This window comes from Sphaerodactylus townsendi, linkage group LG03 (assembly GCF_021028975.2).
Source record: "Sphaerodactylus townsendi isolate TG3544 linkage group LG03, MPM_Stown_v2.3, whole genome shotgun sequence".
NCBI classification, from domain to species: domain Eukaryota; kingdom Metazoa; phylum Chordata; class Lepidosauria; order Squamata; family Sphaerodactylidae; genus Sphaerodactylus; species Sphaerodactylus townsendi.
This window is the reverse complement of record NC_059427.1, coordinates 99838979-99864461: the sequence shown is the minus strand read 5'-3', so window position 1 is coordinate 99864461 and position 25483 is coordinate 99838979. Positions and strand designations below refer to the sequence as shown.

Genomic DNA, 25483 nt, shown 5'->3' with positions numbered 1-25483 from the left:
CCCCCCCCCCCCCCCACCCCCCCCCCCCCCCACCCCCCCCCCCCCCCACCCCCCCCCCCCCCCACCCCCCCCCCCCCCCACCCCCCCCCCCCCCCACCCCCCCCCCCCCCCACCCCCCCCCCCCCCCACCCCCCCCCCCCCCCACCCCCCCCCCCCCCCACCCCCCCCCCCCCCCACCCCCCCCCCCCCCCACCCCCCCCCCCCCCCACCCCCCCCCCCCCCCACCCCCCCCCCCCCCCACCCCCCCCCCCCCCCACCCCCCCCCCCCCCCACCCCCCCCCCCCCCCACCCCCCCCCCCCCCCACCCCCCCCCCCCCCCACCCCCCCCCCCCCCCACCCCCCCCCCCCCCCACCCCCCCCCCCCCCCACCCCCCCCCCCCCCCACCCCCCCCCCCCCCCACCCCCCCCCCCCCCCACCCCCCCCCCCCCCCACCCCCCCCCCCCCCCACCCCCCCCCCCCCCCACCCCCCCCCCCCCCCACCCCCCCCCCCCCCCACCCCCCCCCCCCCCCACCCCCCCCCCCCCCCACCCCCCCCCCCCCCCACCCCCCCCCCCCCCCACCCCCCCCCCCCCCCACCCCCCCCCCCCCCCACCCCCCCCCCCCCCCACCCCCCCCCCCCCCCACCCCCCCCCCCCCCCACCCCCCCCCCCCCCCACCCCCCCCCCCCCCCACCCCCCCCCCCCCCCACCCCCCCCCCCCCCCACCCCCCCCCCCCCCCACCCCCCCCCCCCCCCACCCCCCCCCCCCCCCACCCCCCCCCCCCCCCACCCCCCCCCCCCCCCACCCCCCCCCCCCCCCACCCCCCCCCCCCCCCACCCCCCCCCCCCCCCACCCCCCCCCCCCCCCACCCCCCCCCCCCCCCACCCCCCCCCCCCCCCACCCCCCCCCCCCCCCACCCCCCCCCCCCCCCACCCCCCCCCCCCCCCACCCCCCCCCCCCCCCACCCCCCCCCCCCCCCACCCCCCCCCCCCCCCACCCCCCCCCCCCCCCACCCCCCCCCCCCCCCACCCCCCCCCCCCCCCACCCCCCCCCCCCCCCACCCCCCCCCCCCCCCACCCCCCCCCCCCCCCACCCCCCCCCCCCCCCACCCCCCCCCCCCCCCACCCCCCCCCCCCCCCACCCCCCCCCCCCCCCACCCCCCCCCCCCCCCACCCCCCCCCCCCCCCACCCCCCCCCCCCCCCACCCCCCCCCCCCCCCACCCCCCCCCCCCCCCACCCCCCCCCCCCCCCACCCCCCCCCCCCCCCACCCCCCCCCCCCCCCACCCCCCCCCCCCCCCACCCCCCCCCCCCCCCACCCCCCCCCCCCCCCACCCCCCCCCCCCCCCACCCCCCCCCCCCCCCACCCCCCCCCCCCCCCACCCCCCCCCCCCCCCACCCCCCCCCCCCCCCACCCCCCCCCCCCCCCACCCCCCCCCCCCCCCACCCCCCCCCCCCCCCACCCCCCCCCCCCCCCACCCCCCCCCCCCCCCACCCCCCCCCCCCCCCACCCCCCCCCCCCCCCACCCCCCCCCCCCCCCACCCCCCCCCCCCCCCACCCCCCCCCCCCCCCACCCCCCCCCCCCCCCACCCCCCCCCCCCCCCACCCCCCCCCCCCCCCACCCCCCCCCCCCCCCACCCCCCCCCCCCCCCACCCCCCCCCCCCCCCACCCCCCCCCCCCCCCACCCCCCCCCCCCCCCACCCCCCCCCCCCCCCACCCCCCCCCCCCCCCACCCCCCCCCCCCCCCACCCCCCCCCCCCCCCACCCCCCCCCCCCCCCACCCCCCCCCCCCCCCACCCCCCCCCCCCCCCACCCCCCCCCCCCCCCACCCCCCCCCCCCCCCACCCCCCCCCCCCCCCACCCCCCCCCCCCCCCACCCCCCCCCCCCCCCACCCCCCCCCCCCCCCACCCCCCCCCCCCCCCACCCCCCCCCCCCCCCACCCCCCCCCCCCCCCACCCCCCCCCCCCCCCACCCCCCCCCCCCCCCACCCCCCCCCCCCCCCACCCCCCCCCCCCCCCACCCCCCCCCCCCCCCACCCCCCCCCCCCCCCACCCCCCCCCCCCCCCACCCCCCCCCCCCCCCACCCCCCCCCCCCCCCACCCCCCCCCCCCCCCACCCCCCCCCCCCCCCACCCCCCCCCCCCCCCACCCCCCCCCCCCCCCACCCCCCCCCCCCCCCACCCCCCCCCCCCCCCACCCCCCCCCCCCCCCACCCCCCCCCCCCCCCACCCCCCCCCCCCCCCACCCCCCCCCCCCCCCACCCCCCCCCCCCCCCACCCCCCCCCCCCCCCACCCCCCCCCCCCCCCACCCCCCCCCCCCCCCACCCCCCCCCCCCCCCACCCCCCCCCCCCCCCACCCCCCCCCCCCCCCACCCCCCCCCCCCCCCACCCCCCCCCCCCCCCACCCCCCCCCCCCCCCACCCCCCCCCCCCCCCACCCCCCCCCCCCCCCACCCCCCCCCCCCCCCACCCCCCCCCCCCCCCACCCCCCCCCCCCCCCACCCCCCCCCCCCCCCACCCCCCCCCCCCCCCACCCCCCCCCCCCCCCACCCCCCCCCCCCCCCACCCCCCCCCCCCCCCACCCCCCCCCCCCCCCACCCCCCCCCCCCCCCACCCCCCCCCCCCCCCACCCCCCCCCCCCCCCACCCCCCCCCCCCCCCACCCCCCCCCCCCCCCACCCCCCCCCCCCCCCACCCCCCCCCCCCCCCACCCCCCCCCCCCCCCACCCCCCCCCCCCCCCACCCCCCCCCCCCCCCACCCCCCCCCCCCCCCACCCCCCCCCCCCCCCACCCCCCCCCCCCCCCACCCCCCCCCCCCCCCACCCCCCCCCCCCCCCACCCCCCCCCCCCCCCACCCCCCCCCCCCCCCACCCCCCCCCCCCCCCACCCCCCCCCCCCCCCACCCCCCCCCCCCCCCACTCCCCCCCTCCCCCCCCCCCCCCCCCACCCCACCCCCACCCCCCCCCACCTCCCCCCTTCACCCCGCACCCCCCCCACCTCTTTGCCCCACCCCTCCCCCCCCCCCCCCCTCCCCCCCCTCCCCCCCCCGCAGGCACCATTCCGCCCCCCCTCCCACCCCCCCCCCCCCCCACCCCCCCCCTCCCCCCCCCCCCCCCCCCACCCCCCCTCATCCCCCCCCCCCCCCCCCCCCCCACCCCCCCCCCCTCCCCCCCCCCCCCCCCCTCATCCCCCCCCCCCCCCTCCCCCCCCCCACCCCCCCCCCCCCCGCCACACCCCCCCCACACCAACACCCCCCCCCCCCCCCGCCCCCCCACCCCCCCCCACCCCCCACCCCCCCCCCCCCCCCGCCCGCAACCCCCCCCCCCCCGCCCCCCCCGAACCAAACTTCACCAAACTTGGGGGGTGTCATCAGGACGGTCTCCTGGTTTTTTTGGTGGAACCCGGCAGGCTTTATGTGCAGGAGCAATGAAACACAAAAACAGCATTTTTAAAGCTAGTGACACCAAAGTTTCAGGGTATAATCAGGAGACTGTCATGATGACACCTGCCAAGTTTGGTGAAGTTTGGTTCGGGGGACCCAAAATTATGGGCCCTCAAAGGTGCAGCCCCCATCTCCTTAGCTCTCATTGGAAACAATGGGGGATAGGGGCTACCCCTTTGGGGATCCATAACTTTGGACCCCTGAACCAAACTGCACCAAACTTGGGGGCATCATCAGGACAGTCTCCTGTCAGATACCCTAACATTTTGGTGCTGATACCTCTAAAATGTGCCCCCTGCAGGCCGAAATGCAAAAAACACCAAAAATAAAAATGCATCAGAGAATCTCGGATGTTACCGCAAGTTTGGATCATGCAGAGTTCGGAGGGGGCAGGCTCAGGCCCTCGGCCATCCTTGCGCCTCCGAACCAGCTCAGCTCAGTCCGATCCATGGATCAGGCTGAGCCTAGCCAAACCGCCAAGTCTTGCTGCCTGTGCTCCGCCTCTTGCCAGCCCTGCTGCGTCCTCGGATGGATCTTTGTGGGGTGGCAGGACTAGCAGTCAGGAGCGCACATGCACCTGGCCAACCCACCTACCGCGCTGCTCTCCCCTGGATGCTGCTGCTGCTCACCGCCATTTGCCTACCCTCCGCATCTTGCACCATTTCACCGGTAAGGAGGGGTGCCTAAGTTCAGCCAGAAGTGAGGGGGGAACCACAAGCCACCAGGGGAGGAGGATTGGGAGCTCCACCTCCTTCCACTGCCCATGGGGGCATCAAACTCAGGTTTTGCCCAGGGCTCCATTTTGCCTCATTACACCCCTGCTCAGAAGGGTACAATGCTGCTTAATTTTGTGCTGTAAATGGGCTTTCTGTTAAAAGAGAGCTCCTTGTAGTTGGAGGACTTTAAACTTTTTACAGTGTAGTGGTAGAATGATAATAGTAACTATCCCAGTGTTAGACCACAAGACAGACAGATACACAAATGAAAGGCAAAATCATGTACTGTACTTAAAATTTTAAAATTAAAATTTGGGTAGTAGCCATTAGATATAGGTGAGGGTGGTAATTAGAGAATACTGGAGTTCTCATGTTCCTGGGGGGGAAAAGAATTAATTTTGATGATCTGATGAATTGGTAAATTGTGTTTCTATGATAAAGGCTTATAAATGATTACCCTTATGTAGCAGTTCAGTGTAAATAGGATATCTTTAATGGGTAAAGGGAAACATTAAGGGTTTTATATCTGAGAAATTAGCAGTAATTTGGCATGAACCAAATTGGGATTATTTAGTTTTCTTTTTCCTTTGCTATTTCATACACATTGCCAACTCAACTATTCTTTTATTCATCAGAACATACTCCCTCCTGACTGCATCTGTGATGTGTTTGGAAAATCTGGAAAAGTGTTTTCTGAAAACCAAATATCAGATGAAACATCAATTATTTATAAGAGCTGTGTAATATTTTGAAGCTTTAATTTTTAATATAGAATAAAAGTAGGTTAATGACTTTGGGGTATTGTTTTCAAAGTAATCCAGTGTTTAAGCTATCCTTGCAATGACAACATGTTATTGGAAAAATGTGTTCTGTGAGCAAGACAGATACATAGATAAAATGGAAAGTATGGCAGTTCATTCGGGGATAGGGCCGTATACTAAATTTAATTAATAATAATAATAATAATAATAATAATAATAATAATAATAATAATAATAATAATAATAATACCTCAAAACTGGTTGGCAATGAGTAGAAATAATATAAATCTTAGCATTCACAAACATTCTCATACAGAAAGTAGTGTTTTATAAGAGTGCAATCCTCATTCTTTTCCTTTTCTTTCTTTACTCCTTTATTAAACACACAAAATGAAATTTGGGATATAATTTTCTTAAGTCCAACCTGCTGCAAGTAGATTGTTTGTCTAGGCAAATAGTTACTGGATCAGCAGTGCAATTTCCATCTATGCTTATTTTGTTCAAGAAGAAGAGTTAGGATTTATACCCTGCTTTTCTCAACTGTAAGGAGTCCCAAAGTAGGTCACAAACTCCTTCCCTTCTTCTCCCCACAACAGAGGTAGGTGAGGCTGAGAGATTTCTGAGAGAACTGTAACTAGCATGAGGTAATTCAGCAGACTTCAGGTGTAGGAGTGGGAAAACAAACCCGATTCTTCAGATTAGAGTGTACACCCTGCTGACTTCAGTCACATTGCATCATTATTATGCTGTATTGAGATAGCATGCACTGGGTGACTGCACAGATCATACATGCATGCAGACATGATTGGCTTTCACATATATGTGACAATGTAAAGCAACATAGGAGTTGTATTTTCCATTACAGTGGTAACTCGGTTATCGTTGATTTCGGTTTTTGTCGGTTTCGGTTTTCGTCGACTTTTTCTGGGCAAAATTTGTCTCAGTTTTCATCGATTGCCTTGGTTTTCATCATTCCCTCCCTCCCTCCCGTCTTCAAGGGAAGTCACCCAAGCGAAAGGAAGGTTCCCTCCTTCCTTCCTTTCGCTCCCTGTGCCTCCCGGCTGGGGTTGGAGGAAGCCTAACCAGGAGAGGCAGAAGGAGCCCCTTACTTGGGCAGTGAAATCAGGGGGAGTCACTGCCCAAATAAGGAGCTCCCTCCGCCTCTCGGCTGGCTTGGCTTCCTCAAACCTCGGCGGGGAGGCAGAGGGAGCTCCTTATTTGGGCAGTGACACCCCCTGCCTCTCCTTGTCCCTCTGCCTCTCCTTGTTGGGGTTTAAGGAAGCCAATTAATCCGTTCGAGGCACTTTTTTGGAGTGCCTCGAACAGATTAACTGGATTTACATTGATTCCTATGGGAAATGGTGCCTCGGTTTTTGTTGATTTCAGTTTTCGTCGATTCCTTTCGGACAAATTATCGATGAAAACCGAGGTACCACTGTATCTACTTTAACACTGAAAATTTTCTTTCCCTTGAAAGGGCTGTACTTCTACAATGGAAAGCTATCCATCAAATGCCCATATTTCCATTTTGGGCACTCAATTTCTGCATGGAAAAGACACCCCCCCCCCCAATGCCTGGTTTATGATACTAAATGAAACTCCACACACATGTGTGCGCGCGCGCACACACACACACACTGCTGTACATCACTTTACCCTTTGGGGGGTGGTTCTCTTTCTGGTGTGGAAAACACCCCCCCCCCCTTCCACTGACTGTTTACTGAAACACATCCACTTTAAACTGAAAATCCACTGTCCATAATTAATTTCTTTCCATTTTGGCTCCATTTCAGCAGTGGAAATTCCACCCAACTCTCTTCCACTCTGGGTCTTCTTTTCCTGCATTGGAAAACTCGACTTCCTACTCCCTCCGTAGGCACTGCATGGTTAATGACATATTAAGTGAGGACAGCTTTCTTTGTTTACACTCATAATAGAAACATTTTCAACACTAGTCAGGACACTGTCCCCCCAATATCTTAATTTTCTAGGAAAACAAATGTATACACAGTGATATGGAATGAAATCCTGGGTCTCTAAACACTGTGAATGCTCAATCTAACAGTAGGAACCTGGGCAGCCTAATCCAGACCCTGGGGCAGCTAGAGACAGCGTTTCTGCGGCACTGCCCTGTCATCTCCAGAGGGCTCTTTGGTTGTGTGGGGAGGCAAAAATCAAAAAGCCCCCCCTGCTGCCAAAAAGCCCTCCATTGGGCTCAAAGGAGTGGGGTAAGTCCATGGCCAGGGTCACCACATTCTTGAAGGCAATGCAGGTGTGGAAGTTCACTAACACTGGCTCTGCCCTGGCCATGCCTCTGGAATGCCCCCATTATGCTGGCAAGGCATCCCAGCAGATTTGCCCCACTGCTGGGGTAAGTTCCCCAGGGATGGCATTTCCCCTGGCATAGGGTCCTGTCACCTCCACAACTCCTTTTAGTCCCCTCATTTTTTATTTGGCTGTAAAGTATATTAGAAACACTATGGATCTACAATCGTTTACGAGAGGTGAATTTTTTATTACAACTGATTGGACTTTAGTTTATCATATTCTAAACTGTTCATATGCGAGCTTATTTATATTGCATTTTTACAGTGAGTCAGTAGTTGTCCATGAGGTGTTTTTTATCCATTAATTGTACATATGAGACAAATTTATTTGAAATCACCAAGGATATAGAGAATGGAGAAATTCCAAAGAGAGCTAACAATGCTTGATAAATTGGCAGGCTGGTGGCTAATGAGATTCAAGTGATGACAAATATAAAATGAAGTACTTTGGACAGAATAATTTAAATCATTTCTACACATTGCTGTGTTGCAAATATACTTAGCTAAGGCTATTGGTTTTGTCATAGGCAGTATACTGAAAACCTGTGCTTATTGAAATTTTCATTCCCAAAATATTAGAAACAATAATATCAAGGGTAAAGAAATTCAAAATGATGTATTGAATAGTGTTGAATAGCCCCTATCTATAAAAGTACCACAAAATGACTTTGTTGATGTATGATGCTGGAGGAGCATGAATAATTCTGAAGTAATAGTGAAGTTATTGTTTGTATTCTGGAGGGGCTGGTCATCAATTTCACCTGGGTAGACCTCTCTGTTTAGGGTTTCCAGACCCCTCTTACCACTGGTGATGGAGTATGGTTGCCAGCCTCAGTTATGGGAATTCCTGGACCTTTGGGGATGGGATCTATGGAGGACAGGGAACTCAGTGGGATACAATGTTATAGAGCCACCATTTAAAGCATCGTTTTTATCCAGGGGAAGTGATCTCTATCATAGTCTGAGTTATAATTCCAGGGGATACCCAGATCCCACCCATGGGTTTGCATCCCTCTCTCTCCTCTAGAAGGCTAAATCAGTGGCAGTCAGTCCACAGCAATCAGCAGAGGCAGCCACAAAGCAACAGACAGAAACAGACAGAAGAGAAAGGAGAGTCCAGTCAGGCAGATGGGCTGAGGAGGTGCCCTTGCCATAGAGGGGAAGAGTTGCCAGAGTATTACCTGGATAGGTGATGTGCCTTCTAATAATTAATTAGGGGGGAATTATAGGATAGAAGGCAGCTCAGTGAGAGGTGGGCAACAGCAGAATTCTCTACCAGTGTATACCATGTGACAAAATGCTGAGGAGGTGCCCTTGCCATAGAGGGGAAGAGTTGCCAGAGTATTACCTGGATAGGTGATGTGCCTTCTAATAATTAATTAGGGGGAATTATAGGATAGAAGGCAGCTCAGTGAGAGGTGGGCAACAGCAGAATTCTCTACCAGTGTATACCATGTGACAAAATGCCATATGAGAAAATACTATATTTTTCAAGGCAATGGCACAATATGGATTTTGAGTTCCCTACCCAGCTTGGATTAGAGCCCCTTTCTGAGTTTCTCTTGACCTTCTGTCATCTTATAGATAACAGTCTGGACTTTTAGCTATGTTTTTTCTGTCTTTGTTCACTTGTTATCATGTAAATAACATTTTCTAATTGTTGGCATTGTAACTCACTGAACACATCCCTTAAAATATCTATGGATGTGTCCAGTCATTTGGTTTCCTTGGGAAATAGTAACTACTTATATCAATTTTGTATTAGAATGTGAATTTATTTTGGGGAGTGTCTGTGCACTTTTAAACTATTTGCCTGTCTTATGGAGGCTAACCAATGGTCAATAAAAATGAACCCTCCGTGCCCTTACTACAGCTAAATGCCTTATATTACAACACAGGAAAGATAAAATTCCACCTTGTGTAAATCAGTGGTTGAAGATTCTGTCTTAGAACTCTATCAGTATTTGAATGTACATGCTGTTCCTTGTTCTTCTGGTCTACCCAGTGTCCAAGACCTCACTCACATTTTTCCTTGCTGACTTCTGGTCAGTGAATAAAACTATTATTCTACCATTTAGATGCATTTTCTTCCTCATTGGATAGAGAGATCTTTTACTAGTTCCTGACTCATACTACTGCTGTGATGGACTGCAGTAGAAATGTCTTTTTATAAAGAGCAGTTCTGTTAAAGTAAAATATTGTCTACCTTCAGAGTGAGGCAGAGAAGGCCTAGGAATAGGGGAGCCACCTGATTGGCTGTCACCTCTTGCACTCTGATTGGGCAGGTAACTGCATGATGCAGAGGGGATAGTTCTGTCAAAGTGTGTGATAGGAACTATTGTTATCAGTTTGTGTGCTGAGGGGAAGTAATCAAATACGCGAAGTGTACTGGTGAAAAGAGTTTAATAATGGGCTAGCTGAAGAGCCTTTATAAGCTAGTTTAGGAATATCTTCTTGGGAGGGAAGTGTTCCAGGATGCCTGTGGGTCTGAAGTATGAGGATTTGCTTTGGTTTACCACAATAGACCAAATGTTTATGTTTTATTTTTAGGGTTTTATCTAACTGAGAAGGCTGTGTGCAGTGGCGGGATCCAAAAATTTTAATAACAGGTTCCTATGGTGGTGGGATTCAAACAGTGGCGCCGCCGCACATACGCACCTCCAGTCCCTATTGGGCAGGGAGGTTGCTTTAGTAACCCCTTCTATGCCAATAAAGGCTTGCTTCTAGTAACCCCTTCTCGGCACGCAGGAAAAATTAGTAAGCACTTCTAGAGAAGTGGTGAGAACTGGTTGGATCCCACCTCTGGCTGTGTGAGAATACTGAGTGAATGTACCTAGCCTATATTAGGATCCTGTATTTGTGTAACCATCAGCCAGAATGTCTAAGCAAAGGAACTGTGCAAACTATGGAACATCTTTGAAACATTCTAAGCAAAACTGAACTAAGTAATCTTAACTGCTGTGCTAAAGAAACTAAAACTATAAATCTCTGTGCCAAGCTCTCTTGTGAATAGGGTAAATATATTCCTCTTCCCTTGTTTGCCTCATCCAAATCCACCTCCAAGTTAATATTCCTACCTTTACCATTTCCTCTGCTTGTCAAAAAATATGTTATTCTGTTTAAGTTTATATCTGTCTCAGTATATTTACTTTAGTGTGCCTTTGTGAAAAGTAGTGCCTAAGGAAAAGAAAACAAATTCAGTGGACATTCTTTGCCTTCTGGTGTGTGATAATAGGGCTGAGGGAATGTGCTTTCAAACAAATACTACCTTATAGCTAAAGTATCTCAGTCCCTGAAGGGAAAAAGCAGGAAAAATAAGAGTGAATGGTTTTCCTGCCTTGGTGATATAGAAGGCTGAAGGTCGATATAGAAGGGGTGTCTGTTGCACTGCTTAAATATCCTTTGTCAATTTGTGGAAAATACATTCCTCACTTGTCAATTTATGGAAAAGACATTCCTCCCCACCCTATTTAGTTGTCATGTCCGACTAGACAGGGGTTGGGTGAAAAAGTGCTTTAAAGCAGCCGTAATAGCCCAGACTAGCCAGCTCATATCAGAACTCAGGAGATCAGCAAGGCCAGTACTTGAATGACAGATCACTAAGCAAGACTGGTGCTGCTAAGCAGAGGAAGGCAATGGTAAAACCCAATAAAGTGAATCTTCATGGCTTGCCATGAACTTCATGGTATAGGTTACCTTTATTGATCCATCATGGTCAACTTGACAGGGCTAAAATGAAAAAAACTTGTTAAAGGGCTGGGAGGGTGGGTGATGCCTAGCAAGAAGCTGCCTTGAGTCATTTTGAAGGTAGGACTTAGCTCTGCCCCTCTCGCTTTACTGATGGCTATGGGGGAAGATCCAACTTGCTCTATTTGCCACTACCTCGCAGTTTCCTCTTTACTCCAGAGAAAATTAAGTTTATATTAACGCTTATATTTTCCATGGAGTAAAGGGGATAGAAACGATAGCCATATATGTTGACCCAGGCTGGTCAACATATAATGTATTCTGAATGCTTCCATATACTGTAGTGGCTTCCCGCTGCCCATGTGGTGTGACAGCCAATGACTAACTTCAAAGGTCTATGGCAGAGTCACTCCACTGGGAATAGGCCAAGTGCTGACAAAACTGCTCTGTTCCTTATACGCCATTATTTTGGATATAAATCAGTTGTCAACTTTTTTTTGAAAAAGAAACTTCAGCTGCACATAGAGCACCATCTGTTCCTTCTGGGAGTTTGCACTTTCTTTTATGGCACTTTTCCCCCAAAGTCAAGATGGTTCACTGCCATCTTTGTTCCTACGAAAAGACCCTTTTCATTATGTAATATTTTAATTCCTTTAACAGCTATAAAAATCTCATATGCATGCTGCTCTAAATTATTGCTGCCCATTAAAGATATTGTACATGGTGTACCTGCTCATTGAAAAAAAAATTACTGTTTTGAAGCATTTCTTTTTTTTAAAAAAAACTTGCATTATATTCCTTCTCAGTTCTGGCGAGAAGCTTAGCCAGAGGTGTAGCAAGGGGGGAAAGCACCCGGTGCACTGGTGCGTCCTCTGCCCCATCCTGGCCCAGAATGCCCCCGCCACACCCATGCCACACTCCCACAAGGGCACACGCCCAGTGCATTGTACACCCCCCCTGTCCCCTTGGAGCTACACCTCTGAGCTTAACACTTTACTAGAGAATTGAAAGTATCTGCATTGTAGAGCTGCTTGAAATATTTTTATTTCAGGAATACTCAAAATTCAGAAACTTGGGGAATTTGGAAACACAGGAGGTCCTCATGGACCATGAGTTTCATGTATTTGGAAAACTGTTCATGTACTTTATTCGTTGAATAGGAAATAGAATTTAGTCATTAAGATCCCGCTCTACTAGGGTTCATTTTTTGTGTAATTGCTTCTTTTTACCCCAAAATGGGTAAAACCTAGTACATAGGGTTGCCTGGCCTGACCTGACAACCAACAGGAAACTGGGAAATGGGGACATTGGTGAAGGGTGGCAGTCTGACAATAACCAATTAGCTGGTAACTCTAGCAGAGTATGGATGCTACTGGCATAAGATGAAGCAGGAAGCCACTGTGCCTTTGTATTTCCCCTCCTGGTCCAACAATGAAGAACATGGACATAGTAGCACCTGGTTTCACCCTATGCAAGTGGTATCCATATTTTTTTTACTAACCTCACTGCACCCAGACCAACAAAAAGGAACGTGGGTACAGTGACTCCTGGTTTTGCACTATGGCAGTGGTGCTCATATTACTACTTGCTGGCCCCAACATGCCCAATCAGTCATAAATGAGAACATGCAAAGTAGAGTGTGTTGACATGGTATATCTGGTGAGGGAGAGCACAGGCACATGAGCACTTGACTTCACTCTGCTGGGACAGGTGTAGTCCAGCCTGCCAGGAGGAGCATGGTACTTCTCTTCACCAACTGCACCACACCCAGACTTGCATGAAGGAGTATAGACATAGAAGTGCCTAATTTCACCTTGTGCCATCTGAGGAGTGGAGTATCTTCAGAGGACACACATGGTATTGCCTACTTTTGCTCTGCTGTTTCAGATTAAGTGTGTTAGAAAAGAGAAGCTCAATAAAGATTTCTTTATTCTAGCTGGTGCTGTGGGACTGGCATGGCTGCAGGAAGGGGTGTGGCCTTTTTCAGATGGTTTTGACCTCCTAGCATGCCCTCGACTATGTCTAAGACTAAGAGCAGGAATAAAATGAAATAATATTAACATGTTTACAGCTAGAAATAATTTTAGCAAGTAGAAAAAAGACAAATTGGGTGGCACTGGAAAGCAGGACATGTAATTATTCCAGTCTTCCAGGTGCCTGTGTGGTTATTTTCACCTTTGTACTGTTCGCTGGTTTTGTTAATTTTGTTTTAAAATCAAAATGAATAGGGGTTTTTTTTGTAGTTCCAAGAGCAGAACTTTCTATGTAGAAGGCCTGCTTTCTAACCTCAGGCTCATTCCGCACATGCAGAATAATGCACTTTCAAACTGCTTTCAATGCTCTTTGAAGCTGTGCGGAATGGCAAAATCCACTTGCAAACAATTGTGAAAGTGGTTTGAAAACGCATTATTTTGCGTGTGCAGAAGGGGCCCTAGATTTGTAGGGATACATATGCTTGGAAAATCCATTTCCTTTATTACTAATTATTAATTGACTGACCAAACTCAAAGGGTGCTCATCAATGACTCATCTTCATCCTGGAGAGAAGGGACTAGTGGGGTGCCACAGGGTTCTGTCTTGCTGATGACACCAAATTAGGAAGGGTAGCTAATACCCCAGATGATAGAATCAGAATTCAAAATGACCTGGACAGATTAGAGAGCTGGGCCAAAACAAACAAAATGAATTTCAGCAGAGATAAATGTAAGATGCTACACTTAGGGGGAAAAATGAAACGCACAGATATAGGATGGGTGACACCTAGATAAAATAGATAAAAGGCATACGCTTCTTTGACACAATTTTTCTAAAGTCTGTGGAGACAGGAACATATACAGAGATTGCAATTTTCCTTTTTTAATGCCTAGTAGGGATCACCCCCTTTTCCTTGGAGCTATTTCTCTCAGGGAATAAATACCAGTTTCCTCTCCCATTCTCAGGATCCTCCTCAATAGAACACCTCTTCTCCTTCTCCACTCGCTAGCAATCCAGCTCTAATTCCCAGTCTCAACTGCTACTCTCCCAGGTTAATGGTAGAATTCTTTTTTGAACCTCCTGTCAATCAGGGTTTTCCATATCAGTACAAGGCATCAGCAATTCGCTGTCGATCATAAGTGGACAGTCCAATATTCACCACTGAAACCTGTGAATATTTCAGAGAATTTGTAAAAAACAAAACAAAAAACACCCTCCAGACTAATATAAAAAGGTCCAGTATTGCTTTTCTGAACCCTTTCCTTCTGTTTGCATGTTAAAATATTCTGAAGAAAGAAAATCATTCCTGTTACTTGAAGTTTTGTATGGTAGATTCATTCATTTTGTTTGCTACTAGAAAGCATATTCAGAGTGAAAATTTGTGGTGGGGATGATGCTAAGCATTTCTTGGGGTTCAGTTATCTGGCTGTGTTTATTATATTAATCTTAAGTTCATTTATTTATTTATGCTCTCCATTCCTCCATGTTATCTTCACAACAACTTCCTTGTGAGGCTTAGAGAATGACTGAACCAAGCTTCCATGGCAGAATGGGGATTGGAATCTGGGTATCTGAGATTATAGTTCAACCAGACAATTTAAAAATTCTTTGTACAGTCAATATTACTATTAATAGTCAAGATATTTAATGCTTCAATATTATGCACTTTGGCCCCTTCTGCACACGCAAAATAATGCATTTTCAAACCACTTTCACAACTGTTTGCAAGTGGATTTTGCTATTCCATACAGCTTCAAAGAGCACTGAAAGCAGCTTGAAAGTGCATTATTCTGCATGTGCAGAATGAGCCAGAGATTAAAATTTAGCCACAATTAAATAAATAGGATTTACTTCTAAGTTGAAATAAGAATTTAAGGCTGTTCATTGCATGATGCTTCATCAACAGTAAGGACACTTCCGCATGGAGGCGGAAGGGCTTGGGTTGGCGTATTCCACGCCGACCAGATGCTGCTGGGACTATTTGCACGAACGGTCCCAGAAAGAGCCGGGAAGATGGCGCCGCAGAGCGCCGTCGCCCGGCCAACCCGGTGTGTCACTGGCCCTCCGGCATGTCGCCGAGGCCTGGAGACACGCCCCCCAGCCCTGTGCGACTATCACAAAATTAATACCGCTGGGCAGGAGAACGTTACCCCAGTCCTCGGTGGCAGCGCCCGGGCGCGGCCGGAGACAAGGTAAGTGCAGGGGGGGAAGGCGCCTTGGAGCCGCTGCCGTTCGCACGGCAGCGGCTCCAAGCCGGCATTTCCCAAAAACCTCGCTGGGGAAGCGAGGTTGGGAAACGCCGGCTTCACGTTGGTCTGGCGGCGCGAGGGCAGCGTGGCTGCGCAGCAGCTGCACCCCCTGTGCAAATGGCTCCCTGGGAATGGCGGTTTTTGCCGTCCCTAGGCCGCCATACAATGCCCGTGTGGAAGCAGCCTAAGTTTCATGGAAGCCAATGGAATTCTCACTGAAATCAATAAGAAGGTAGGTCATACAGAATAGCTGCAGCCCAAATCATACTTCATCTGACTATGATTTTGTATTCTGCTAAGGCTAAATGCTAAAAGCCCAACTGAGTTTGTATGTATTTGTGTTCAGCAGTTAACTGTCAGAGAGTGATGATCTGGGGGAAACCAAGCAAAAACTTCTTACATGGTAACTTCTACTTGCACATTAATTGAACAGATGCGCAGCCATGTACTGCTGGAGCAACAGAACCAAAGCCTGGAGGGTACAGTGCCTTATTCCATCTGTCTGTCTTCCAGACAAGCGCTGCTATTTTCTCAGAATAGACCCTGAGTAAATCTTCAGATGAGTAACGATTAGGAAAAGAGATGTTTTCTGTGACCCTTGCCCAAGGTTTTGTGGTAGTTAATAAGAGAGGATACAAAGCAACTACGGTAACTGGTAGATAATGAAACAATTGTTCTACTATGAAAAATAAAATTTCCATATACCATACTGGATTTTTTTACTAAAAATTGGAGGTAATTTCATTTATATTAGTTATTCTTCTGAGGCATCACTAGTAACTATGCAAATTGCTCCTTTGAAAATCATTACTAAAAATGTGTTTTAGACTAGTGTCTGCTGTTGGAAATTAAGAACTCTACCTCATATTATTGATTTACGCTGTTTATAGTTCATCTTTTTCATTGGGACTCAAGTCAGTTACACAAAGTCAGCACACTCAACAGGGCTGGACATCTAATAGACAAATCATAAGGATCTGACATAGAAATTTGGATGCATCCAGAGGTAGAGCAAAGTATAAGTATTAACATGATACTTAAAACAAATTGAAAAATTACATAGTAGGAACCTACTTACAACAATAGATAGTATGAATTATACACAGTATATAGGTCCTAACACCTTTACCTCAGGATTTTTTGTAAACCATCTTGCAGCCCTATTTCCTATTTTTTGTACTATGTTGTTGCTTTACTTTGAAGAAGAGCTTTATGTGCGTTCACCAATTTTATTTCTTATTCCAAAATGGAATAGTATAGCATTAGTATGTGCGTGTGTGTGTTGTCCAGTGGAGCCAGTGAGTGCAACTCAAACTTTAGAAGCAAAATAGTAAAACATAGCCTTTTATATATTGATTTTATTCTGGCTAGGGAAAAATTTGAATTTCTGTTTATAATCTCATTTTGTGATCTTATGATTTCAGAAACTAGGGCCCTTTCCGCATGGGCCAAAAACGACGGCCTGGGGGCGGTAAAAACACCGCCCCCAGGCCGCCGTTCGCACAGGCGGCGCTGCTGCAACGCAGCAGCGCCGACCTGACTGCGCTCCCCCTCCCCCAGGGAGGCGTCAGGCCGCCCTAAACAACAACCCTTTAAAGGGTTGTTGTTGGGAAGCGTCTTCCGGCGGCGCGGTCGCGAACCACCACTGCGGGGAACCGCAGCGGTCTCCCTGCCGAAATCCCACTCACCTTGTCCCGTGCGTTAAACGCCTTGCTTTTGGCCGTCCGAGCCCGCCCATGCTGTCCTCCGACCCGCCAGGTGGAGGCAGCGATGGGCGGAACTTCAACAGCAGGCGACGAACAAGCGTGAAATAAAGACGAGGCGAAAGAAACGACTTCGCCGCCCTGCCATTTGCCGGCCTCTGCTGAGGCACGACCGCATGCATGCATCGCGAGCGACATTTCCGCCTCCTCGCAAATTAAGCGGAATTCTTGCGGCGATGGAAGCGACAAGGAGAGCGATGCGGGGAAACGGCCTAGTACTGTTTTTCTCTCCAGAGAAAACTGTTAAGGGACTTCCTTTTTCCAGTATTTTGAAGCCATATGTACATGAATCAAATACACAATTGTAATTTGAAATGTTTACGACAGCAAGGAGGAAATTAAGGAATACAGTTTGGAAGACCAGAATAAAACATTGTTATATAATATTGTTATATTAAAACAATGTTATTCATAAAGAAAAATTTATACCATGACTTTCAGCTTTATGGTGGTGTTGCCAGTTATTTGGAATTATTCATTACACTGTATTTGTGAATAATACTTGGTTGGTAGCTCAATTTTTTTGTAGTTTACTGTGAATAATTGAGGATGATCCTGACAAGATAAACACTTTTAATACTCAGTGCATTCAATGAGGAATTTAAGTTATATGTTTACATTCTTCTCCACTGATATCAGTGGAGCTCAGGGGTTCTTAATTTGGAACACTAATAGAGCCAGCCTAAACAGTTACACCTTTGTCAGCGCATTGACTTTCATAGAAGGCTATAAATCTACTTAAGTTGCATTATTAGGAGTTACAAGGGTCTGCAAAACTTGTGGAGGGTGGAAATCCCTGCCCTCCATTGCTGACCCTGGAAAAACTTCTTCCACCATCCCAATCTCAGCTAGCGAGCCTGGAAAGATTGCTCCCACCGTCCCAATCTCAGCTAGCAAGCCTGCTGAGGGCTTACCAGTTGAGGCAGCAAACCCTCCCCATGCTTGGTGGGAGAATTTCTTTTGAAAGGATTTTACTCCCCTGGTTTTTTAAAGTTTTGGATTTTTCTGCAGAGTCACAGGGTCTTATGAGTATGTCTGCCTCCTATCTGCAGATTTAGGTATCCACAGGCATAAGATAGAATTGGGAATTAGATAGATAGATGGATGGATGGATGGATGGATGGATGGATGGATGGATGGATGGATGGATGGATGGATGGATGGATGGATGGATGGATGGATGGATGGATGGATGGATGGATGGATGGATGGATGGATGGATGGATGGATGGATGGATGGATGGATGGATGGATGGATGGATGGATGGATGGATGGATGGATGGATGGATGAATTGGTTGGATGGATGGATGGATGGATGGATGGATGGATGGATGGATGGATGGATGGATGGATGGATGGATGGATGGATGGATGGATGGATAGATAGATAGATAGATAGATAGATAGATAGATAGATAGATAGATAGATAGATAGATAGATAGATAGATAGATAGATAGACAGACCATATGAAGTTATAATGACTATTTTTTTACAAAATCAAGCTGAGTATTGTGTCTGATTGTAAAACAATTAAGCACACAATAACATGGAACAATGGTTTTGTGAGGCTTTTTTAATGATTGAATTTTATTTATGTTGTAAGACCTCATATGTTGAATGAGCAGGAGACAGCATAAATAAATTATCTAAAAAATAGATAAATAAATAAATAAATAAATAAATAAATAATCTAAAAAATTATAGTTCATCTTTCAATTATTATAAAATCCAAGGCATACAAATAGGATAAAAATCAATAACAAATTAAGTTGAAAACAATAGCTAGAACCATCAGTAAAATAACTTTTTTTCAGTAACTGCCTACCTTATATTTGAAGCTTTAATTATCATTATCAAGGCTTGAAAGGCTTGGTGATTCGGATATCTGAATCACCTAAAATGGCCGAATCGCGGCCTATTTGGGCATATTCAGGGCATATTTGGCCCAAATGCAATATGCCCGAATACTAGCCGATCCGAATAGAAAGTGTTCGAATCAGATTGTATGTATTCAGGATTTGGCAGCACAAGTGCAGTTGTACAGAAAAAAACCCAGAGAATCCCCCCCCCCCGCCACCCATGGAAATCGGCGGAGGCAATAGCATTCATTTAAAGAAATACAAAATTAAAAAACAGAGAATCCCCCCTGAACTCGGCAGCAAATGGCTTTGTTTTACATACTCTTATTGATTCACTCCAGAATTGCCTTGGCTTTCTTGGCTGCCATATCACACTGCTGACTCATGCTCAGTTTGTGGTCTACTAAGACTCCCAGATTCCTTTTGCATGTCGTGCTGTCAAGCCAGGTGTCACCCATCCTATATCTGTGCATTTCATTTATCTCTTGAAATTCATTTTGTTAGTTTTGGCCCAACTCTCTAATCTGTCCAGATCATTTTGAATCCTGCCCCTGTCCTCCAGGGTATTAGCTACCCCTCCTAATTTGGTATCATCTGCAAATTTGATTAACATGTCCTCTATTTCATCATCCAAATCACTGATAAAAATATTGAATAGCACTGGGCCGAGGACAGAACCCCATGGCACTCCACTACACACTTCTCTCCAGGATGAAAATGAGCGATTGATGAGCACTCTGTGTGTTTGGTCAGTCAACCAATTACAAATCCATCTACCGGTAACAATTGCATTGTCTAGTCCACATCTTTCCAACTTACTCACAAGAATACCACGGGGCACCTTGTCAAAGGCCTTACTAAAATCAAGTTATGCTATGTCCACAGCATCCCCTTCATCTACCAAAAAACCCTTCATCTACTAATAAACCCAAATAGTCTTTCTAAAAAGTAATGGCCTTTTGATTTTATTAAAAACATATTGTTTAGGCTTCCTCCAATAGAAATATGGACTTTTAGAACAACATATCTGATAAACCACTATGATGTTGCAATCCTAGACAGTGTTGCATTGATTCAGCATTAATGCAGATTTACTAGACAGTGTTGCATTGACTCAGATGTGTAACCTGGGAGGGGGGGAGTGAGAAAGGGTGGGCTCCCCAGTCACCACTTACCTGGGTCACTTGTGGTGCATGTTCAGCTATCCCTCTCCCTCCTCCAAACAGGTCTTCTTTCCCCCTCGCAGGCAAGGAAGGTGGCTGGAGTGTGCCCCTTATGTTGGGCTGGAGGGTGAGGAAGTGGGCAGGCAGGTAGATGACTCAAGAATAGGCAGGCAGGTGAGAGAGTGGGTGGGTGCTTGAGAGTAGGTGGATGGGTGAGAGAGTGAGCAGGTGCGCAACAACTCGAGAGCTGGCAGGTGGGCAAGAGACCTGGTGGGCAGAGGACTCAAGAGTAGGCAAGAGGGCAAGAATGCAAGTTGGTGGGCAGGCAAGAGAGCAGGTGGGCGGGTAACTCGAGAGTAGATGGATGGGCAGGCAAGAGTATTTGTTTGCTCAGAAGAATTTCATGCTGCCTCTCCAAAGCAGCTAACAATTAAGTAAAAATGAATTCAAGTACTTATGAACCCGGTGGTAGATCCAAAAGGTGGTGGTGGGGGGGAATGATAGGAAGACCCAAACATTGGTGTGGGGAGAGATAAATCTAGAAGGTGAGGGGGGCACAATTTGACAGCTTGCCCTGCATACCATTTACTGTATAGATATGCCTCCACAATTACTTCAATGGAGCTTGCTTCTGAATACACATTTAAAATTGCGTTATTAACCAAATGCTCTAAATTGTTGCCACAGTTTTGATTTGGGTTCTAGTGAGAAGTTTATGGTGTGCTGATGCCCTGTAAGCTCTTGAAACTCCAAAGGGAACATTGCAACTGAAAAAGCCACCTGGAAGGCAGTTTTCAGCTGAGCAAATCTCTCTGGATTAAACAGAAATCAGGAGATAATCCACATTGCTTCAAGAAGCTCTCTTCTTGAGTATGCCATAGAAGTTTATTATTTATTTATTTATTTATTTATTTATTTATTTATTTATTTATTATTTGATTTAATATACCGCCCTATCCCCAAAGGGCTCAGGGCGGTGAACAATATAAAAGCATATATAAACATAAACATATAAAAGTTTAAAATTTACATTCTAAAACAGTATCCCACGAACCCATATGCAACCCTCCCAAGAAGAATGATGGGTCCCGATGATGTTAGGGACCCTATACAGCAGGGGAGGATAGAAAGCAGGAGCACCCTCAGCGGCTGAGACTGCTCTCCGAGAAGGCCCGGTGGAACAATTTGTGTCTTGCAGGCCCTACGGAACTCTCAAAGGTCCACTTGGAGGTCGGACAGCTGAGTGGTAGAGAGTGTTCCACCAGGCAGGGGCCAGAGCCGTAAAAACCCTGGCCCGAGTGGAGGCCAGCCGCATCATTGAGGGGCCAGGGATCTCCAGTAAATTGGCCTCTGCTTTACTGGCCTTGCAGAATTAGGCTTTGGGCTTCGGGACATATGGGGTATCTGCGGTCGAAGGTCTACCCGAGGGTCCCAGGCCGCGTAAGGCCTTAAAGGTCAGCACCCACACCTTGAAGATGATTCGGAATTCAACCGGTAACCAATGCAAACGGCGCAACACAGGGTAAATATGTTGAGACTATTATGGCACATTCCAGAGTTTAGAGGTAGAAAACAGAGAGAATATCTGTTGCTCCTGTCTGCTTTGGAACCACCTTGAACCCTAAGCATGACCAACTCTCATGTCTTAAATGCTGAAGGATAATTAATCTTACTGATAAAGAGAGATTTTTTTCTGTGATGAAGATAAACAGCCTTGTAATTTCTTTTCAGCTGCAGAGAAATTGTTTGAAAATTGCATTAGCCTTTTTTGTTTAAGATCTTAGAAAGTATGGACTTGGGCCCCTTCTGTACATGCAGAATAATATACTTTCAATTCACTTCACAGCTGGATTTTACTGTGTGAAATAGCAAAACCCACTTGCAAACAATTGTGCAAGTGGATTAAAAGTGCATTGTTCCGCATGTGCGGAAGGGGCCTGAGAGTTACAGAAAGGAACAAGACAGAAAGGAACAAGACAAAGATGTCCACTATTTCTCCTCTTTTTTTGTACTAGCTCTTGAAGTATTGAACATACCTGTAGATATAAAAACTTTTGCAGATGATTTGGTGTTGGTTTTGGAAAACCCCTTGAAGGGTATTGAATTTTTGCTGTTGAAATGGAAAGAATCTGGTGCATTGGCAAGTTTTAAAGTTGATAAAAAATGGATTCACAGGATCATATAGAGCTGATGGCTAAAACAGGATTTAAGGGTGATAAAAAGTGAAATATCTGAGTATTACACTGATGAATATGAATTTCATGTTATTTCAAAATTATGTCAAAACATGGAATTATGTTAATTTTTTTTGTTAAGGTAGAACAAACTTCAGCTATCATTGTTGGGGAAAATTTCTGTGATAAAGACAAAAGTTCTACCTAGAATGTTATTTCTGTTTCAAACAATACCAGTGTTAGCAAATAATAGTCCATTTAAACATTGGAGGAAATATCAAATTTTGTTTCACAAGGGGATAAACCTAGGATTAAATACACAATTTTACAAGGTGCAAAGGAAAAAAGGAATATTAGGTTTACCTGACCTGAAATTGTATTTTACTGCCTGTTGTCTGGTTTGGTTGAAAGAATGGGTTTTATGGGCAGCCCATTCCAGAGACCCTGGTGGCTCGCCCCAGTGGGTCAGAGGGCAGCGTGGGCGTGTCACTTCCTCCCTTCAGAGACTTGGAGGGAAGAAAACGTAAAGAAACCACGCAAATCGGAGGCGACTCCATGTGGAGCTGTCTCTGCGGTTCTCAGCAGCTTCAAGGCCACCCGCACAGGACCATGCAAATGGTCTTATGGGTCCACCAGCATAAATTATGCCAGTGGCTAGCCGCTTCTGCCGCAGTGCAAAAACAGCCGTAGAGTCTCCTTCTTTGGAGATTTTTAAACAGAGGCTGGATGAACATATGTCGGGAATGCTTTGATTGTGTGTTCCTGCATGGTAGGGGGTTGGACTTGATGGCCCCTGTGGTCTCTTCCAACTCTATGATTCTATGAGTCCTCACAAAATTTCTGGATTCAAACAACAATTTTACAGAAAGTTTAACTTGGCATGATAGAGTCATTGTTACCCATGATGAACAGGCTTGTTTGTTTTGTTTCTCTATTGTCTCTTATCATTTGTTTTCATACTACAAAAGCCTGTCTGACCACAGGCAAGTAGGATGTTAACCATGAATACGCACTGCCACAAGAAGAAGAAGAGTTGGATTTATATCCCCCCTTTCTCTCCCGTAGCAGACTTAAAGCGGCTTACAAACTCCTTTTCCTTCCCCCCTCACAACAACCACCCTGTTAGGTAGGTGGGGCTGAGATAACTCAGAAGAACTGTGACTAGCCCAAGGTAACCCAGCTGGTGTGTGTTGGAGCGTACAGGCTAATCTGAATTCCCCAGATAAGCCTCCACAGCTCAAGCGGCAGAGTGGGGAATCAAATCCAGTTCCTCTATATTAGAGTACACCTGCCCTTAACCACTACGCCACTGCTGCTCTTAACCACTATGCCACATGAGATTAACATACCACTTTCAGCTGTTTTGGCAGGGGGAGGGGCTATAATTATCTCCAGCCATACAGGCTCTTTACAATTGGACACAAATTACTGAGTGGGAGTAATAACAGTGGAAAACAGAATATAAAATCCACCACACAGATGATAAGACTGATTCATTTCTTACTCCCTTCCTCTGTCTGGAAGAAACCAAGCTTTAAAAAATCTGTATGCTACAGAGTGCCAGATATATTTTTATTCAGATGTACTGAAAATGATGATGCCAGTTTATCTCTTATTTGAACTTAAGTGACTGAACTCATAATTCACAAACAATTTACTTCAGAATCTCATTAAAACCAGTGAAACTACTCCAAGATTTCTCTTGAATGAGCAATTTGTGTTTATTTTTCTTCCAATTATTTTTAAATGAAAAGCAATTTTTGCACGAGCAAGGGAGGAACATTGAGACTCTGCTCAATCCTTTCCTATTCTGCTATTATTTTGCTCAAAATCATCTTCTGTTATTTTTCACCTGTAGGAGAAAGGTACCGGCACCTAGATCTTTTATACTCCAAGTGGGGGGAAAGCTTTACATGCGAGTTTAAGCGAGTTTAAGTGGAAAAATGGCTGTCATGTGAAGGGTTAAGCCTTTCTCTGCTCAAGGTCACATTCTCCCAAGGGTGGTTGAAATATATGCACAGCTATGGATCCCATCCTGTATGGGGCTGAGTTTAGTGATTAAGCAGGAATTTTAAACTAGCTCGTGTATATCTCACCTAAGGTACTATGAGATGGTGACTGATGGTCTAATTCTGCCAGAAAAACCTTGTTTGTATATTACAGTGAATACACATACAACCTGCATGTATGTACCCGCACATGTTTGTAAGAAAGAGCCAACACGTGCTGCTCACTTTACAAATGAAACCAGGGGCTAGTATCCAGGGACATACGTGCAGTTTCAATCACTGATTCCCAATTCAATTTAACATGGGAATTACTGAGAGCATATACAAAGGAAAACCACATGTTTGCTACACATGGAATATACAGGAATCCACTGTAACTTGTGAACAAGGCTAAAATGTCCTAGATATCTGATGAAAGATTTGTCTATGGAACTAAACTATGAATTTTGCCCTATTGCTATATGGAATTAAATTCCTTTTGAATCAGGCAGACATTTTTGGGATGCCAGTATGTTTTGACTGTTTCATCTGGTTTATCTAGAAAACAATAACTTAAACTGCTGAGGGTAAATGGAAAGATGGAGACTTTCAGGGCCATTTATAGGTATATTCAGAGTTGGAGAATTCATTTCCTGAAGTAAGATTTGAAAATGAGAAAGCCATTATCACAATGGGGAGTTGGGGAAGGGGAGAGAGATTAAATTCCTTCAACATTCCCGCTGAGATCTTTCTTTTGTTACCAATATCAATGGGGAGAAAGAAGCCATTGGTGGAGCTGAGCAAACTATCCCATGTGCAAGGTACCACTTAGATCCTCCGACAACACTGCTGAGGTTAGCAACACGATGTTAAGTTGTAAATGAGAGGCATAAACCATTGAGACAATTACCTTAGGGAGAGAAACAAGAAGATAAATCATAGATTACTGTTAAAATGTGGAAGAGAGAAGAAGGATTGGAAGGAGGCGGGAACAGGAAAAACAGAAAAAGGCAAAGGGTGAGAATCACACTCACGCATAAGGAGACATCCAGAGAGAGAGGCGAAAGAGAGAAAATGAGCCATGCACTTATCGAGCAGCAGGAAGAAAAGCTTCAAACAGCTGATTTTTTCACTGCTTTCAATCCCTCCCTGTCGTTTTGCTAGCACGCCAGAGGCTACTATCTGTGCATTATCTTTAAGGATGTGGAGCAAAGGAGAGTCAGAAGGGCTGCAGACTTTAGGAATTGTGGTGGTGGTATGCTCCTCTCTGAAACTTTTGCACTACCTTGGGCTAATTGACTTGTCAGATGGTAAGAGAATCTCCAAGTTTTACCAGCTCCTATATACCTTTATGTAGGATTTTTTTAAAAAAGATCACTATGGTAGCAAATAGAGAGA

The 25483-nt window shown here is 48.8% G+C and overlaps 1 protein-coding gene across 6 annotated transcripts in view; it reads left to right on the top strand.

Annotated features, from left to right (window-relative positions):
* The window catches only part of KCNIP1 (potassium voltage-gated channel interacting protein 1), a 677814-nt gene that overhangs the window by 538871 nt on the left and 113460 nt on the right, over nt 1-25483 (top strand). Inside the window, exon 1 of one of the 6 annotated variants that reach the window (XM_048487206.1) lies at nt 24669-25395. The exons of 4 other annotated variants lie outside the window; for them this stretch is intronic. In XM_048487206.1, the coding sequence (XP_048343163.1) occupies nt 25167-25395 (229 nt within the window). In that variant the 5' untranslated portion in view covers nt 24669-25166. Of the gene's footprint in view, nt 1-24668; nt 25396-25483 lie in introns of those variants that run through there. One more of the 6 variants, XM_048487205.1, reaches the window with a different exon arrangement.